Here is an 18,538-nt window from a genome sequence, read left to right on the forward strand (position 1 = left end):
TGTATTCAGTTAGAAACTTTATTCAATACAAATATTTGTTAGCTTCATTAGGTGTGTATTTTCTTTTCCTCTTACAACTTATTTTGTTCTTTAAACATACTTTAAACCACATTTCTATACAAATCAAACGGCATAAACTGAAGGTATTTCTGTTGGTCAGACGCAATCAAATAGCAAGCATTACCTCCAAACAGAACGAAAAACAAACACAAAAGATCATTACACTGAATAAGAAAAGAAAAAAAAAAGATAAGGCATCAAAGACAGAAGAATGTGATGATCAGCACACACAGTGGATCGCTTTCCACAGCAGTCGAGTGACAAACACATACACACACACACACACACACACACACAGCGCGATCATAAGTGAAGCGAAGTGTGATTCTTCCACACGAGATGCTTTACTTTCATAGAAAGAATGGAATTCATTTTGTTAAATCATAACATATAAATCGATTTGACTTCACCAAACTTTGTCGAGAACAAGCAAATTAAATCAACGCAAAACACGCATCTCGGATCGTCACAAAAACAGCTGATCCACAGAGGGGAAGCGGGAAACCCTTTGGCGAAATGACGATAAAAGTGACCATCTGGATGTAAATTGTGCTCTTTGTATCTAATGGTTTTGGACTCTTTTCGGATGTTTAATCCTCAATAGCAAAAACTATCACGACGTGGTTACGCTTGTGCGGGAGGTGTGATCCGTGTCAGCGCGCCGGCACATCAGGAGTCTCATCCCGCGACTCGGCGTGCCGAATGCCAGCAGAAAGCTTCCAGAAAGCTTCAAGTATGTCCCGTTCATCTCCAAACAATAACCAGGGGGGGGGGGTCCTCCTAATGAGAGACACTGGGTCACACACACACACACACACACACACTCTTAATAATTGCTGTTATTGACATTAGAATAGCTGCAATGTTGTGGTGTCAGAAGGTCACTCACATCATAAACACGAGAATGCACCCGGCATTGATTGCGTACTCTGGTCTACAAAGACCTCCGGTGAAGTGCATGTGAGCGAGAGGTGCTCAGAGTTGCCCCTATGGGTGCAGCTCAGACAAAGTACGTTGGAAAAGTCTTGGTCAAGCAACTGTGGAAACATAAGCAAGCGAAGGTCGAATTTATGATACCCCCAGCAGCATGCGGTTATCTCTCTCTCACACGCACACACGCCATCCTGCAGAGGACCTCGCTAATGGAAAATAATGTTTCATTTTCAAGCCCCCTCACAGTAGATTCGCTCACAGCACCACCTCAAGTGATACCGTTTACATTTACACACATTTGAATACTAACGTTGTGAGCAATGTGGATGCAGCTCGCGCGTTGAAAGTTTCACTGTAAAACAAGGAATACGGCTCGTTGTGAAAACGGGATACAGATCTGAAAAATAAGAGCTCATACGAGTCCTAGTTACGGTTAGGTGCTTATGCTAACTTATGACGAACCACACAAAATACCACCCGGTAAGTATGTCCACATGGTGATAAAGGACTTTTCAGACAAGCAAAAGGCATCAGCATAGAAATCAATAACTTAAACATACCAATTATCATAAATAATGACTGCATCGTTGAACACTTGATTCGCCAAAGCTCCGATAGCAGAATAATCAATTTAAAACAACACATCTGGAGGCAAAAAACACAGCGAAGCGCCTTCATTTTCTTAAGTCTCATGTAAAGGTGCATCTTCACACACACACTTGTTGACAATCCCTGGTACCTTGACTATTAACACCAGCGTGACGCCTTCAGTACGGACGGCGAGAGCGCTCGATGGCGATCTGGAATCAGTGCACTAACGACCAGGCAGTCAATCCGCAGTCGAGAGTCAGGAACAAAAACAGAGCACCTGCAGTAGCTTTCAGAAGGGTTCGTGGTCCTTAATGTTTTGGAACAGAGTGAAGACTGGATAACTGCGCGTAGGCAGACATCGCAGCCACAGCTTAATATTGCCAGTGTACGACTCGTGGCCGGTGTTGAATGCCTACCCTGTGGGTCTTTTCTTTTCTTTTTTTTTTTTAATAATAGCTTTGAAAGTTGAAGAAAAATAAATATCCGCTGCACAGCTCGGACCGCAATGCTAAGGGCGGATGCCTCGCGTGGGGCTTCGGTCGCGTCCCTGATGGCGAATGGCGACCAAGCTGTTCAGAGGAAGTCACAGAGAGAAACGATAAGTCACGGATCTTTCGACTTGTACTTCATGGTGCCCGTTGGGTTAGGATGCCCTCACAGGCATGCGGGAAGATGATAATTTAGCCGCTCGCCTCACAGGGATAAACGAGTCATTGGATTATTCATCTGGATTTACTGTTCTGGAAATATGGTCCAAACCCAGTTACGATGTGAGCATGTTTGAGTACTATATGCACCTGGCTATCCAGATGTGCTGCATCAGAGCATCTCTTCGGGGTTGATGTCTGCTATGGGCTGTCTCCAGTAACAGAAAGAGCTGAACTCCGGCAGGACAAAGGCCTCGTTCTGCTCTTTGCTCAACAGAGGGAACACGTGCTCCACCAGCTCACTCAGCCTGCCGTACCTGTGGGGGGAAAGACGAGGTTAGAATAGAAGGGAAAAGTACAGACGGACAGGGGGGGACTTTAAATATTGATAATGAGCGATTAAATGATGAGCAAGAACTGCAACAAATGAAGCAGGCAGTGACTTTTTAGGAAGGTTTTTAGTATAGTAGATTTTTGTTAACATTTGTATATTAGTGCTGAACACGGCGCTGACATATATCACGTTATTTTATGTATCTGTTAGCAAACTGCATTTAAACATCAACCAGATGCTGAAAAACATTCATATGGGGAATTATATTCCTGTTGATTCACTCTTCCTTTAGCTCCGTTTTGGTCTCCATCAAATGTAGAGGCTAGAAACAATTTGACATCAAAAAGCTCCATAAACCATCTTGCATTCATGCAGTTTCAATATAGATCTTTCTGGGGTCTGAGGTAATTTTAACTTGTCTGATATTAAATATTACAATGAGTCCTGTTGAGTGGCGAGTTTTCCGTCCCATTTTCTTGCTGTGCCGATGTTGGATCCTTTCCATTGAGGATCTCTTCAGTCTGTTTATGTACTTACGAGGACTTGTTGCCCTTGGTCTGCTCCTGGATCAGCTCCCCCTTGGGATTCACTGTGAAGATCCGACACACTGGAACTCCCACTTCCTTATAGGCAAACACATCCTGCATATGAAAAATATAAAAAATATATTAAAAAATAATATTAGTTATTAGTTAAAAAAAATAAAATTAAAATCACACTAAAATGCATATCTACTTCTTAGATAAAACTAACTTTTACATGATATGTGATATGATGCAAATGAGCAACTGGGCCTTGAAGAGTCATCTTGAAACATGTCATTTCGGACAGTTGCTTTGCCACATAAAAACACAGACATGCCGTAATAACATTAAGTCACAGATTTCATGTTTCTGTTCTAGCTCATGGCAATATTTGTAACTGGAAAATGTTTTGATGGCCAAGTGAAAGACTGTGTGCTTGTTCCATTTTGTTTTCTTTCCTCTGGTAGCGTTGGGAACAGACGGACCCGGTGCTGGGTGTTGGTGTTGATGCAGCTGATGATGGGATGCTGTGCCCGGCTTGAGCGCTTTTCTACAGACGATGTCACATGGGACTAAACTCCGCCAGTGACCTCAGCTTCAGCCCAGGGCTGATTTCACGTGTGTGTGTGTGTGTGTGTCTGCTAATTGATAGTCAACGTGTCTCGTTGATCTTGCAGTACATCATGTCTGCGTCGACTCTACATCGCGCTGTCAGAGAGTCTGACATCTTCAAACGGTCATTAACTCACATTAGCTCTATTCCCAAAGGCGGCGTAGAATGGCTGCTTGTTATGCTGGAACAGGTTCTTGATATCTGTAAGGCATTCAATCTTGAAGATCTCTGGTTTCTTCTCAATGACCTCCCTGAAGGAAACAGACGGTTTGATTAGAGCGACACACATTACGCAGGTCCTCACCAGATGTCACTTCTCAATGAGAGCTCACTTTGTCAAATGCTTTTCTTTCTGTGTCAGTTCACACCTGACATTGAACCCTTTCTCCACATGCATCTCAAATGCACCCACAGCTTTGTGCTAAGTGCAAACCAGGTACTTCTCGGAAGTCTAACTAGCGAATTAATAAACATGTCAATAGTCCATCAAATGGCATCGCCATGGCAGCTCTACCTGTCTGACGACACAAATGAAGAAAACTAAAGCCAAGAGAAAGTAGGGAGATACATATACTGTAAATTTATAATAGCCTATGGCAAGGCTACAAACACAGATCACACCTTGAGTTAATAATTAACAAGTTTGAGTTGAGGATTTGGAGACAAACTTGAAAGAAAAATGAAAAAGAAAAATGAAGTTTTCAGACAAAAAGGATTATATTTTGAGTTGAGAAAAATATGTTAAAAGGAAGATTAAATGTACGGAACCTATTTAGCTTCATTAGATGGGAAATGGAAGCCATTGAAATGCTTAGATGCTCTTGTACCTGTGGAAGGCAGAGAAGAGGCTGCTGGGAGACAGCATGAGAGGTCCTCTGGGTAGAATAGTGCCTCCATCATTGACCCACTGCAGGTAACCTCTCGTCATGTCCGCCATGCCAATAGCGCGAGCTGAGCAGTACAGGAACTTGTAGCCGTTCCTGCCAGGGGACAGAGCGCGGTGCTCATTAACAGTTGTTCCATTGTCAACACCAGTAGCACTTAGTAAGAAAGCGACGACAGAGTTAACCACTCCAGTCACGATGACACGTCAATTCAATGAAAAGTTTACTTCTATTGTGACAGCTACTAAAGGTCACTACAGAGTTTTTATGTTGTCAGCGTGACTATAGCAAAGACAGATCCGTTTGATAATAATAAAGTCGGTCTTGATTCATTGACCTTAAAAGCACCCTACGCAAACACTGCAAGAAAATATCAACCACCCACAGAGACTACTGGGAATCCAACTCAGACAATGCTGACCACAATGCTGAGTGTTGATCCGTCCTCTGCGATTAATCAGTGTTGTTGTGCACTTACTCCGCTACAGAGTGGTAGAGCTTGGCAATGCCCTGGTGGGTCCAGTCCTTCCCCAGCTGTGGCAGGATCTGACCAAATACATCAGACCTAAAATATGTAAAAGAAAAAAGGAATATTAGATATTAGACGTATCAGTATCTTCCAGGCGATTCACTGAGAAACAAAATCACAGCAGTTGTAAAGTAACAAAAATTCAGCGAAAGCAAGGAACCGTAGATCAGTGGTACAGACTTGTCGGAGAAGGTCAAATAAAAACATTCCACTTCATCATACACAGAATACTATGGACTGGGCTCTGCTAATTAGGTCCACAGGCTCATTTGGCGGGCACCGTCTCAACCACATTTTATACCTGTGTGCCTATAGACTCAAATGTAAATGAGCTCATTATAGTTCGCTCGCCACCCTGTTGCTAAAGGAAGATCACATGTCAGGCTGGCCTAAAGGGCCCCTGAGGTAATAAGCTTCAGTCAATGTGGACCCGTTTGATGTTGACCACCTATGAACCTCAGACATTTTGTCAGGCAGACACACACCAGACTTGGTTCAAAAAAGATGGAGCTAACTTCAATTTAAACTTCACAAACTGATACCGAAACATTCCGGTTTCCGTTTGTGTTCCTGAGCGGTTGTGTTTGAGCAGTATTTGGTTCAAAGCTCTCAGTGTGCAGAGTAAATAAGGTGGAACTCACCAGCCACCTTCTAATAATTTCATTGGTGAAATGACCTGCTGGCTGCACCGGAACAGAAAATACCCCTTAGACCTAGAGGCTTAAGCCGATAGGCTATGGCCGATCTAGGCTCCTAATTAAAAAGATTAACAGGCATAAAGATGGATTATGGAGTTGAAATCTGGTATTTGAGAAGGACTTGAATTAGTCCGTGTCAATGAGGTTGCAGAGTATACGGCACAAAAAGCCGTATATGAAGGAAAATTAAATTTGAAGTAAAACTAATTCATCATCTTTTAATAATCTAGTTATTGCACAACAATGGATAAAGAGGGGGGTGAGTTTTTGAAGTAAAGTTGAATGAGGTACTCATCCACAGTTGGTGGTTTACCTGCAGTTAAACCACAGAGTAGAAGCAAAGGACTGCGGAGAACGGGGGCAACACATTCACACCCTTTGATGAAAGTATTGATAACGGCGTTGCTTCCTCGTTTGCAAAAGACTTTGAAAACTACGTAAAACAGTAAACGAATACTCTAAATGGTAGTGATGTAGGCAGATGTGGCTAAAATAGGTTTCACTGACTTCCCCGTGCACAGCAGTAGATTGATTTGCTTCAGAGAATTATTTCACAGTATGTGGGCAGTTTATAGACATGAGGGAATAAAAATAGCATTGCACCTCTGCAGACGCTGCCTTATTAACTCAACTGACTTTCTTTCTTTCTTGCAATACGGATGCTTACTGGTCACGAAACAAAAAAAAAAATGTATCATCAGTATGAGAAACGGGCTGATTATTCAACACGTATATGCCCATACATGATATTTATACATTCATTCAGTATATCGTGAGCACACAATAAGCTGTTATAAGGAGCGGTGGAGAACTGATGAGCCCTGGATAATGTCAAGCTTTGAAATAATAGCATTGTTATTTATTGTGTCGTTCACTCCCGTCTCATTAAAGCCACGGGGTTAGGAGGCGGTTGCTGTGACTTGGAGACACGTACTTGGTGATGGTGCCATCAATGTCGGAGATAATGACTCGGTCGTCCCAGTTCCACAGGTAGATTGTGCCCTCGCAGCGGCAGGTGCCCTGGTATTGGGTGGTGATGCTAAACGTCACATCGTTGGGTCCTTCTTTCAGTTTCAGACTGGCCTGGTAACACAAGGAACACTTTTAAAACATCTGGGAGGCCCGTAGGGGTATTACTTACAAATGACCTTATACTGGTCTTTAGCGCCCCCTACAGACTGTAAATTGGGAAAACACTATAGACTTCATAGCTAGCCAGCAGAGGGAGTGCTAATCTACAGCAAAGGAAACTAAATTAAGTTATATATACACACACATCTTTGTAATGTGAGCAATCCATTCTGAAAATTAGCCATATATGATTTCAAAATTTAACCATGAAATAAAGATAATCTTAGGGAAAACACGTTAAAGAATGTGCTTACAATCTGATCAGAGGAGAGGCGGAGGGACTTCCTGTAGGCGTGTTGGCTCGGGTGGTGCTGGCCATCGACCGGCTGCAGTCTCTCCTGACAAGATGCAGCGCTCACTTCCTTGGCCTCTTCATCACTGGACGAGTCTCCCGCCTTAAGCCTGCAGGGAAACAACAAGAACCAGTGTTATTTTCTACAGCATTTAGATAAATTGCTTAAAAAAGTGTTAAAATATTATATGTTTTACATATAAAAATGAGGCTGCCAGTGAACGTTGTTCCTATCTACCTATCTGAACGAATGTTTCAGGAATCATGAACATTTATTGCATAAGTATAAGTATGTTTGACATACAAGGAATTTGGCATAGCCGTTGGTGCATTGGACAAGGACACAATGGACAACAAGACAAATAACGCAGTGCAGGAAAAGTTTATGACTGTTAAGGTTTGCTTGCATATGTTCCGATACAATTGGATTATATTTGGTATAACATTTGGAGCTCATAAATTACAAACCGAGCAAAAAACACCTTTGTTTAATTCAATAAACACCTTTGTTTATTGAATTCAAACCACGGACATAAAGCGATCATGCCAAGGCGCCATAAAAAAAAAAAATTATAGAGCTTGGAATTTGTAATTACAAGAGTTCAACATGTCACTGAACTCACTGACTCAGGTGAGGATCAACATTAGTGCCACTTACGGCATGGGGAGTTTCTCCTGAGTCATGGAGGGTCCTTCCTCATCCAGTTGACACTCCTCCTTGGTTTCAAGCTTGGTCTCTGACTGGAAGAGAAAAGGGGGAAATATCCCAAGACACAAAGTGAATCTAAAAGACCATACATGTGGATGTGACCGGTACAAAAGGAATAAAAGTGATAGATTTGCAGTCTTTAGTACTAATGGAAACTTTCGCACCTGCTTGATTGTACTATCTGCCCTTTTTCGCCAGAACCACCAGCGGCCCGACTTCTTTGGCATTTTCTCCTTCACCCAGGCCTCCTCTGTAGCCTAGAACAAACCGTTATCAAAGAGCTTGTTACAGGTTGCAGTGTTCCTTGTGTAATGACAACAAATGGAACTGAAAACAAACATCAGTTACCTTGGGTAAGTTCTTCTGAAATGCTTGGAGACTTAAAATCAAGGGTGCAGCGAGCGTCCAATTATAATATCTGAGAAAAGGGGTGTTGTTTAAAAGAAGGCATTCACCACAAATGTATATTTCACATGAATAAAAAAAAAAAAGTATATAGGATTACTTACCTATTTCCCATCTTTACTACGAGGTTAGGGTTATCTATAATCGCTGGATTTTCTGCAAATTCGAGATAGGTGATGATATGTTCCATGAACCTTTCTGCAAAGACAGAAGGGAGTGGAGCATTAATTAAAGTCAGCGGATGAAAGGTCAGTGGCGGTGAGCCGCATGAGCTTACTTAAAGCCACTGAGATCAGGACTACCTTTTTCTGCCATTAGCCACATCAGCAGACGGCTTTGAAAAAGAACTAACAGAAGAGTGTATGATGGGAAAGGAGGGGCTGTTATTCATGCCCATTAAGAGTGACGATTGTGGCCTCGAAGGGGCCATGTGGGCACCAGCATTGTTATAGTTATGCCGCCAATAAAGTGAGGTAACTTTGTAGTTGCAGAACAAATGCAGGTCATCTCTGCTGGCTGAGGTTAACTTTCTGTGTAGCATCAAAGTGCACTTTAGTCTACATTTTTTATGAGAGCCTATTCTAGTGTACCTTTGGATATTTCAGCATTTTCAGTGAGGCCTCCGCACAGCGAGAGAGTGACGTCGGGGAGGTCACCAGCTGAGTCAGAAAGACACTCGGTCCCGCTGTCAGCTGCTGCACTGCCCACCGACTGCGGCGACTGTGAACCGGAGTGCATCTCAGAGTCCATCCAGTGCTTCGTCGCCGCCTCAAACTCACTGCGGCAACGACAGAACAACACGTCACGATGCTTTGTCCTTCAATTTTAAAATCAAAACACGTCGGGCGGTGACACAATCAGGCGCCTCTTTCATAATCTAACCTCTTCGGAAAATATCTGGCGGCGACATCAGGCTCGAGTACATTCAGGTCATCCAGGTAGATGTCCTCAGGACCCTGATGCTGGCTCCGCTTTGGGACACCTGCGTCCAACAACAGAAGTATTTATACGTTAATTCCCACGGCTAACCAGGAGACGAGTGAAAAAAGGGGCCACCAAACCACACCTTTCTTCTTGGAGGGTGAATCGCACGGTTGGCCGCCGGACGGGGTGGAGGTTGCCACATTTGGTGGCAGCACATCCAGGGACTCTGTGGACGTCAGAGGACTCCCTGAGGCTATGGCACCGACCGAAGGGAGCGGCATCAGTGCAGTTACAGGGGCCACAGGGGTGCGTGGCTCAGGCTTGACAATGGTACTAAATGAGGAGGCGGCGCCACTTCCCCTTTCCAGCTCAGTCTCGTTCTCCATGGCCTCGGAGCTGAGGATTACGCGGAAGTGTGTGCTCTCCGACGGGGTGATGGTCACGGTCTTTAGAAGCTCTGGTCTGTCTTTTTTGGTGATCTGGATTTTGGATAACAAGTAGAAAAAGTTACCAAGAGGAGAATAGAGTGAGACCTATCTGCATTGCAAGCTTATTGGAGAGGGGGGGCTTACCCTGGTTGTTTCTGGAAACTCCCCCCAGGTCCACTGCATGTGGGACTCCGCTCGGAGCAAACTCTCTGAGGGCCTGACCATCAGCTCAGAGTCACTCTTTGGGGAAAAGGCCTGAGACAAGCCGTGACTAAAGGGAGAGTACAACAAATAATCCAAACAAACAATCGATGAGATATTCTGTTTACGCGTCTCCGTCACATCCTTGCTGATGGCTCCGCCTTCTTATCGACACATACCTGTCATTTGACGGCCAGTCCCCATCGGACATCGGATACCCATCAGGGTTGTGTCTTGCTGCGGGTAATTTGGGGTCAATATCTCGCATTGTTGTGATGGACGGCGACCTAATTACAGAGCGAAACATGCCGTTAATGATTAACAAATGTTTACTAAAGCTGATCTCTGCTACAACAGCGAGCATTGACCCTGAACCTACCTGGACACATGTGCTGCAGCTTCCTCATCAGAGCTCATGTCCATCTCAAAGATTTCTTCGTTTTGCCCTGAGCTGGACATAGCAGCAGTCGTAGCAGCAGGTGCGTTAGCAGCAATAGCGTTCCCAGTGGTGACAGACATTGGCGGGGTCAGCTCCTCCCTCCGGGGGTCCCCTTTGTGCTTCCTCCTCCGTTTCTTCTTCTTTTTAGTGCCCGCGATGCTCGGAGCAGGAGGCTCCGGCGGGTCCTCTTGGTCAGCGGGGTCATCCCCCAGATCTTTCAGTGCCCGGTGCTCAACTTCTGACATCCAGAACAGGTGACTCTCGGTGGGGATTGGGGAGGTGGCCAGGTGGGCAGGGACAATCTGCTGAGGCATCAATGAGGATCAATGGAAGTCGGTTTGTTAGCCTATGACTGAATTCCACTAGAACAGGAACTACTTTTTCCCTATTCCAAAAGTATCAAACAGTAGTTTGGCTTCTCCATCGAATGGCGCTGAATAATGTTGGCAATGTTGACGGGTAGACACAAACACTAAACAAGGTTGTGACTTCCAATGTAAAATTAGGTTAGTCTTATTAACCGCACTAGATTTTTTTTCAATTTAACTATTAAAAAAATAAAAATAGCAGGCTGGTTAGATTGGTACTTACATTCAGCTGCTCCGCCTCCTGGACGAAAAAGGCCTCTCCATTGTCACCAAGCTTCATGTGCAGCTCTACCGGCTCTCCATTTACTTCAATGTCGATCTGTAAGAGATTGACAAGATAAAAGCAATGCAATTATGTTTTATTAGAAAATCCAAATCATAAAGCGGACACTGAAAATGGTGTTGTCCTTTCCTTCCTTGTTACTTTCAAAGACAACACTTCGGGCCCCATTTTAGCTACTTCGAGATCTTTCTCCCAGAGCTTTACAAAGCTGAGCCCGATGGGTCCTCTGGGATTGCAATCAGTCAACCCTGCCAATACAGCAGGCACATTTATGTTGGCCGGGCATGTGAACCCCCAGTGAATCCATTACCATTCAGAAACACAACCAGGAAAAGAAAACGCCAGATCACATCGGGCAGAGACCACAGAGAATTCAGAATCTGACTCAAGTGCTCAGCTCACTCTGACAACCTGAAACCAAATCATCAATATTAATTCTCACCAAACTGACAGACATCTTCCATTTCAAGCCACACACACACACACACACACACACACGCACGCGCACACTTTGGAATAGTAGCTTTTTCTTTTTTTAAATTTGCACCCAACAGTGTTGCGAAGGGGAATTAATGCATGTATGGAGAGTGATGGCTGGGAATTTCAATGGCCTATTCATAATGAGCCAGAATAAATGAGATTTCTCTCCAACCTGTCACAGCCGGTGGGGACAGGTTACATTCACTGAGCTTCAAGGCTGAGTTGTGGATTTACAATCCGCAGGCTGGATTACTGGAGGCAATGGCTGCCGTCAGACGTTCAAAAGGCATAGAATTGGGTTTTGGGGAACTTTTGAGTTCACTTCTAACCAGAAGAACGGAGGAAAATAACAACTTTTGCATAACTGACTTATTTTCCCATTATTCCAAATGTTTTAAGAATCAAACAGTGCTTCAAAATATATTAAATAATTAGTGTTTGGCTAGGAAACTAAAATGTCATTACAAAGAACCATGACTAATCATGAACACTTTATGTATAAAAATAAGGATGATCATTTTCTTTCAGAAGCAGCCATAAGTATCTGATAAGGGCTCTCCAGGACACATACATAACGGTTACATAACACCCCTCATGTGGAGGCCTTCTGCACGTTTCCGCCCTCTCCCACACATTCAAGTTGTAGAGCTGTTGCCATAGGAACCATTCAGTTCTCCCTGCAAGCCCATGAGCATTCTGGGTAGGTGGTGAGACAGCGTCAATGGCCCGCAAATCATCACCCACTCTGATCCTCAGGTAAGTAACTAAGCAATGAGTAATTAGTCAGAGACCGCCATTAGCAAGTCAGAGGGAAGGTTCAACCTTTGATAGTGGTTCAATTAAAATGTATTATATTTTATCCGCAACTAAGCACTTGGATATACAGCTCTAGATTTACTTGTAACATCAAAACAGGCTTTATAACTTACTCTCCCAACACAACTAGGCGAACACAAAAGTGGCACAAAAATGACACCTTTTCAGTTGAGTACTGGAATCAATTGAATCTGTGTTCCAAGCTGAGAACACATGTAATCAGGTCAAAAGGGAGAAAATCACAGAACATCCCATGCGTGTTCTACAAGCGGAACCCACATTTCCCAGAATGAACGACCCATTTCTGCAGAGGCCCGTGTGAATGGGTAAGCTGGCCCTGTAAATGAGGCACTCTATATTCAGTAAAACCCCTTTTCATTCAAATGTTATACAGATTATGAATCAGAACTTACATTAAGTCTACTTTGCTCGAGGAAAAATGTTATGGGCCCAGAATACTAATAACAGCTGATATTAACTCAACGTCATCTTGAATAGTGTGTATAAATACAGCATAATCAAAGTGTTCTTCAAAAGGGAAACAAAACCATCTCTACTTGACGTGTCTTGATATAAGAGCAATTTAATAAATGACATGACTTCAAACAGTCAGTGAGAAACACCAAACACGTTTCCGAAAACTTACCACTTTCTCTTTGGAGCGAAGCACTCCCAGCTTACCGAAGCGCACGTGGAACGGCGAGCACTGGTAGGTGCCGTCTCTCTGGCGAACCACCACAACATCAATGCAGCCCGACAGAGTGGCCTGATTGATGCCCTTGTACAGCTCTTTGACGGTTACCAGCACCTGGCCTGCCAGCTGGCCCACGTAGTTCATGGTGTTGGCCTGGACGAAGAGGGGGGGGGAACACAACGTTAGCGGAGTTGAGGGGGGGGCGGGGGGGGGTATACAGGTTGAAGAAGTACCGTTCAGCCGAACTAAAGAGGAAGAGAGTTTGGGTTCATGCAAGCGGTGCAATGGAACGGTCCTCCACTTGGCTCAGCACGTACTCAGTCCATCCAGTGGCGTCTCTTCTTTTTAAGTATGTTCTCGTGGGAACAGTCGGGACAGTTCCCAGTTCCCTCTCTGCCGGCTCTGTTATCTCCTGACTCGTGTACAGACTGCCGGAGTGCAACTGTCACCCTGTCTCGCTGTCCCACACAAACTGTTGTTCGTGTGGGACAGCGAGACAGGGAGTGGGTGGGGGGGAGGAGGTTCTGAAAGCTGGGCTGAAACAATGAAGAGACCTCACACAGCGAGTTCCCGCTGCCCTTTTGCAATGGAAGCAACGGACTTCCTGCTTTCAAATACAGAACTAAAAGACCAAGTCCCACGGCTATAATTAGATGGACTGGGATTGACCCTAATATTCACTCAAAGCGTCTGTTGTTGCGCGGGGGAAGCAGTTTCTAAGATTGGACTGAGGATTGGTTTTCAAACAGTACACAATCTACTAAATCAACGAAAAAAAAAAAAAAAGAAATCCACACGAGCCTCGGTTAATCACACAAACTCTGCGGCCTTCCCCCCCCACCTCGATACTGAACAGTTTATTTGCAGTCATTTCAGTGCACTGCGTACAGCACAGCGTGTGGGACCATTGCCTAGCAAACATGATCTGGGTTTGTTCAGGTCAGGGTCTAGTGCAGCGCCGCTCGAGAACATGTTGACTTCATCGGCTTTATGCAACATGAAATGTTGCCGCGTTCTGCTGACCTTTTGTCCTCAGTCTGGCTGTAGGGGGAGACGCAGGGTAGAGAATAGGGGCATTTGTGAAAGGGTGCAGTTACGGAATTTGGAAAAATAATGTTTAACCACAGTAATTTAATGAATGGATAGAAATAAAATGACTGAGAATTTCCTCCATGTTTTAACAACAAAAAGATAATGTAATTTAAATCAAAGTTATAAACCTGTTGTATAGGAAAAGTACCTTAAATGACTTGTGATCTGGCACTGCGCCACCCTAATGTAATTGTAGGTTAAACACTAAATAGCAATCACATCCCTGAAACAAAGGCAGTGTTTTTACACAAAGTCAAACGTCACAGTGGTCCAAAGCGTTGTTCTAGTTTCATCATAATAGATGGCACACCAAAAGTTACTCAAAAAGGCATCGACCAAGTAGATGGCGCTATAATAATAATACATAGATAAAGCCTTTAATCTGAGAGCGACCAGAGAACTCCAACATGGTCAACATAATTTCCATGTGCCACTATTAATATTCACATGTTTTTGTTCCGTTTGATATGCTTTCACTTTTATTTTGACAGCACAGAAAGTCCCATTGTAGGTGCAGCAAGAGCACGGCTTCTGTCCTCGTGGCCAGAACTCCACAAAAAGGCTCCAAATACCCATCAAAAGTTTATATAACGGAATATTCTACATCGAAAACAGGAGCTGTCCAGAAAGGCGCCACTTAACTCAGTTATCTAGAACAAAGTCACTTAGACGAACGTGCTCACCTGCTGCTACCGATTGTCTTTTCCTTCTTTCAGTAGCAACTCAGCACACAACACTTTTGTAAGTAGGACCACAAACTACACTGGACAGGTTTGGTATTAACATAAGAAATGACTAGCTGATTAAATACAAAATAAAAAAAGACTTAATCACTTTCCCGCCCGACTTCATAACCCAGAAACAAACAGCTATGAATGGAGTCCTGAAACAATTCCTGTGGTATCACGCCACTAGGCTTGGTCACCATAATAAGGCAATAAATCCAGGCAACCTGCCAAAGCAAACCCCACCGTACCGGATGTCTAACAGCATAGAAGGCCCTGGAGCATCAGGCGAAGGCTGTCAGCGCCGACTCACCAGGGACCAAGACAACTTCAGGGAGGACGACTCATCCTGTTCGCTGTGGTCTGTATTGTCGTCTGTGTTGCTTACCAGGAGCTCCACGTCCCCCCAGGATCTCTGTCTCTTCATCACAGCCGGTACGGCCGCCGGGCTCCTGCTTAGACCACCTCAGGAAACTCCATTACCAAAAACGCTTTCCTCCCTCAGCTTACGATGATAGAGCCTTCCTGCCATACTGAATCTGATCTCAGACGAATCCCACCTGATCACGCTGCAGCAACCCTCACAAGGGTAAATACCGGCACACCGCTATCTTGCGCGATTGCGCAACGCCTGTCGTAAACTTATTAATCCTTCATATGGGCCATTCCTTACAAGACCTGCTCGATCCAGTCAGGTGACAGGACACAGCGGCTCCAGCCAATGGGAAGGCCTCTTTAAGGTGGCGGAGTTACGCCGATAAGGGAGCGTGAATTCCTGTAAACGGCGACTCAATGTTTTTCCCTGATAAGAGTGCAAGCTCAGGAGGGGGGACAGTAGGGGAGACAGGAGGGGGGACACGAGGGGGGGGGGGCAAGCAGAACTCTGCAGTGTGACAGTCTTGCACAGTCAGTCACATGTACGGTGCGATCGTTGCCCCGTGTGCCTGTTATAGTGCGTGACTAATCAAACGGCAGATTGGCTGCAGGAGTCAGCTTTGTTGAACTTTTTGACAGCCGCCCGGACACGTGATCGCAAAAAGGCAACAAGTGAAAGGTCTGGAAAAACCAAAAGGGATAATCTCTATGGGGAATAGTCTCCATTATTCATTACATATAGATTGAGTAGACTGGTGGCACTGTAGTCCGTGCAACGACAAAACAAAACATGCTTTTTTTTTCCCCCTCTCAACGGGAGGTTGCCGCTGGTCCGTCTTCCAGCATTCGCCGGCCTGGTTTAACTTCTAAATTAATGCCGCGGTGAAAATGCGTCCAAAAGGGCCTCACCCCCACTGTGCCATATGATTAGCCTTTTGTCAACAGTAACAAAACACACAGGCCTAGTGGGTGAAAGGCTGCTGGTTCATCCACCCACTGTGCCAGGATCAGCTTTGTTTAAATATTTGAGAAGAGCCATGAGAAATAACACAAATTATTTCCTCTTAGAGAGCCCTTGCCTTCATTAAAATGCTTGCTGTGCATGTAGATATTAAGAATTGCATCGTGGTGCTAGTGTATTTCACAATATACATTTGTTCAAGTGCACATTTGCTTAAAACGGAAGAACGTGTCTTGAGCGGAACAACCAGCACAAGGTTCACTTACACCGAACTGACCCTAAAATGAGCCTACTTGCTATGTGTGGAACACAAGCCTCAAGTAAAGTAACAGCCACCAGACAGAGCCGGCTTTTGTATTTACACATTATGCGGTCGGAAAGAAGAAGCCAAAAGCGCTGCATGGTTCTTGTTTTCCTTCAGTGGATTCTAGAAGCTGCCAGAGCTGCAGTATTTGTAGAAACAGAGGAGGCAAATGCTGATAATTCAGGTTTGGGGTTATGGAAGGTCATCCTGGACCAGAAGGGAGTGACAGACTACAGTATCAGTGTGGGACAAGCTCGCATTACATGGTGAATTACATTAAATGGCTGGGAAAGATATTTACCTTGACCTCCTTAAAAAAAAACTGGTTTTAGTTTGCCAATTGTCTTGTGTTGTGTGCAGCACCGGACAGGCAGGTGTTTTTGGCAGCCGGGCCTCACGAGTCAGCGACACTTTAACCGAACGAGAACTAAACAAAACAAAACAACACGCAAGCTAGCAGCGTTTCGCAGTGTTTTCTGCGGCTAAAACCAACGCTCGTTTTGGGGGATTAACGCTGCCAACGTTACACGAGCGTCGCTACGCTAAGCGGACGGAAAGCAAAAAGACGAGGCTGTTAAATGTCGTAATGGTGGCGGTAACAAACAGCGGGGCAGGAACTGTCGACAGCGGCGGGGGGGGGGGGGGGGCGATGAATGGAGGTCGGCTCGGCTTAGCCGTTCGCCTCCACCCGCGGCTAGCTTTAGCGGTGACGTTACCGCGGGGTTCCCGTTAACGGCAAACGGTAACAGGCGCGAGCCGCTGCTAACGGCCGGTCCCCCCCCCCCCCCCGTTTTGTAACATTAATGGGGGGGGGGGACGCTCGCGTGACCCCGCGAACGCGACGAGTGTGAATTCATGTCCAAGCTAAATCCCCGGGTTGAATCAAGTTAAACCCGCCGTGGCTACAGGGATGATAAATGTTAGCCCCCCCCGGCTAGCTAACGTTAGCTGACGGTAACGTTACCGTGAGAAAACCATCCGACCCCCTCCTCTCACCTTCTCGGTCGCTCCAGCGGGATCCGGGCCGACGAAGGGACGTCGTCTTCAGCGAGTCCACATGTCGGTGACCGTGGAACTCCTCGGAAGTCTCCTGACGTGTGCGCGCCGCGCCGTGCCGTGCCGTGCCCCGGGACCACCGCGAACGGACTGGTTTGAAACCAGCAAGGGGAGAGCTGAGGTCGATGGGACGGGGAGAGCCGCACGGTTGGCGGCGCGCTGACTGATAAACACACACACACACACACACACACACACACACACACACACACACACACACACACAGCTGCTGTGACTCGTCTATCCGGGGTCAAATTAACGCCGCACCGCGCCGTTGCCGTTGTGGAACCTCGCGCTCCATCGTTTTCTGAGTAACACGGTCCCCCCGGTTGGAGCGGTTGCGGCCCGGTCGCGAGGACGTCTATTGACAGGTGTCACACGAGCGGGGTGACACGTTGCGGGTTGAGAGGTGACCTCAGAGAAACGCCTGACGCGACTCGTTATCGCCCCCTTGCAGAGCACGCGACCCCCCTCCGTGCAGCCGTGATGAAGAATGGCACGAGAGGCCACGCTGCGTCCAGCTGTTCTCTAATTCTCGCCATTATTAAGCCCCCTAACTCCCGGGCTTGCTGCAAATTGAATTATCTTAACTCTAATGAGGGCATTTTTCTCAATAAATGAACTTCTATTATGGGAAACGACAAAGGCAGAGGTCTCTAAAGCACGCGTGCACCTTCATTACAAGGCCCTGAAGGGAAAAGACTGCTATGTTAACTTATTAACAAGGCAAACAGCCCCACCGTGGTGCACAGCTTTTTACCTGGAAGTTGCTATTGTATTCAACTTCAAGTACAACATTCCCACCTGAAAACATTTCAATTCCCACGCTTCCAAATTGTGATGAAAGGCATGCAAACAAATGCCCGTCCAACATGAAGAGGCTGTGTCCGAACCGCTTATAAACACAGTTCCAATATAGACGCTTGCAAAAAAAAGTGGACGCACATACTTAAGTAATATTTAAATAATAATTCCGGTTTAAGTGGACACAAAGAGTCAGTGAAGCATGTGACATATCCACTGACATGCTTTTTCCAATCGC

General features: G+C 45.4%; 1 protein-coding gene across 8 annotated transcripts; it reads right to left on the bottom strand.

The window, feature by feature from the left end:
• Positions 1-4: 4 nt before the first annotated feature.
• Positions 5-18,016, bottom strand: lpin2 (lipin 2). Of its 8 annotated transcripts, none has more exons than XM_078099531.1 (21): positions 17,437-18,016; positions 12,936-13,136; positions 10,934-11,029; positions 10,283-10,644; positions 10,083-10,190; positions 9,847-9,973; positions 9,417-9,753; positions 9,233-9,332; positions 8,941-9,128; positions 8,455-8,548; positions 8,294-8,363; positions 8,110-8,202; positions 7,895-7,977; positions 7,199-7,346; positions 6,748-6,896; positions 5,065-5,151; positions 4,530-4,682; positions 3,839-3,953; positions 3,103-3,206; positions 2,382-2,548; positions 5-2,153 (listed from the first exon to the last, which is right to left on the bottom strand). In XM_078099531.1, the coding sequence occupies exons 2-20, from the start codon at positions 13,125-13,127 to the stop codon at positions 2,404-2,406; spliced, it is 2,751 nt and encodes a 916-aa protein (XP_077955657.1). In that variant the 5' UTR covers positions 13,128-13,136; positions 17,437-18,016; the 3' UTR covers positions 5-2,153; positions 2,382-2,403. The 8 variants fall into 8 exon arrangements, with proteins under 8 accessions (XP_077955657.1, XP_077955655.1, XP_077955654.1 ...); XM_078099529.1 differs by having other exon boundaries at positions 10,283-10,647; positions 17,437-17,968; XM_078099528.1 differs by lacking the exon at positions 17,437-18,016 and adding an exon at positions 15,189-15,541.
• Positions 18,017-18,538: the final 522 nt, after the last annotated feature.

Source organism: Gasterosteus aculeatus, chromosome 3 (genome assembly GCF_964276395.1).
Source record: "Gasterosteus aculeatus chromosome 3, fGasAcu3.hap1.1, whole genome shotgun sequence".
In the NCBI taxonomy this organism is placed as follows: Eukaryota; Metazoa; Chordata; class Actinopteri; order Perciformes; family Gasterosteidae; genus Gasterosteus; species Gasterosteus aculeatus.

Bases quoted from the DNA above. Each gene is read 5' to 3' on its own strand.
- lpin2 (XM_078099526.1), bottom strand. From the start codon at position 15,227: ATGAAGAGACAGAGATCCTGGGGGGACGTGGAGCTCCTGGTAAGCAAC. The intron at 8,203-8,293 runs GTAACTGATGTT...GGTTTGTTCTAG, and splicing joins TTCAGAAGAACTTACCCAAG to GCTACAGAGGAGGCCTGGGT. The intron at 2,549-3,102 runs GTAAGTACATAA...TTCCCCCCACAG, and splicing joins ACCAAGGGCAACAAGTCCTC to GTACGGCAGGCTGAGTGAGC.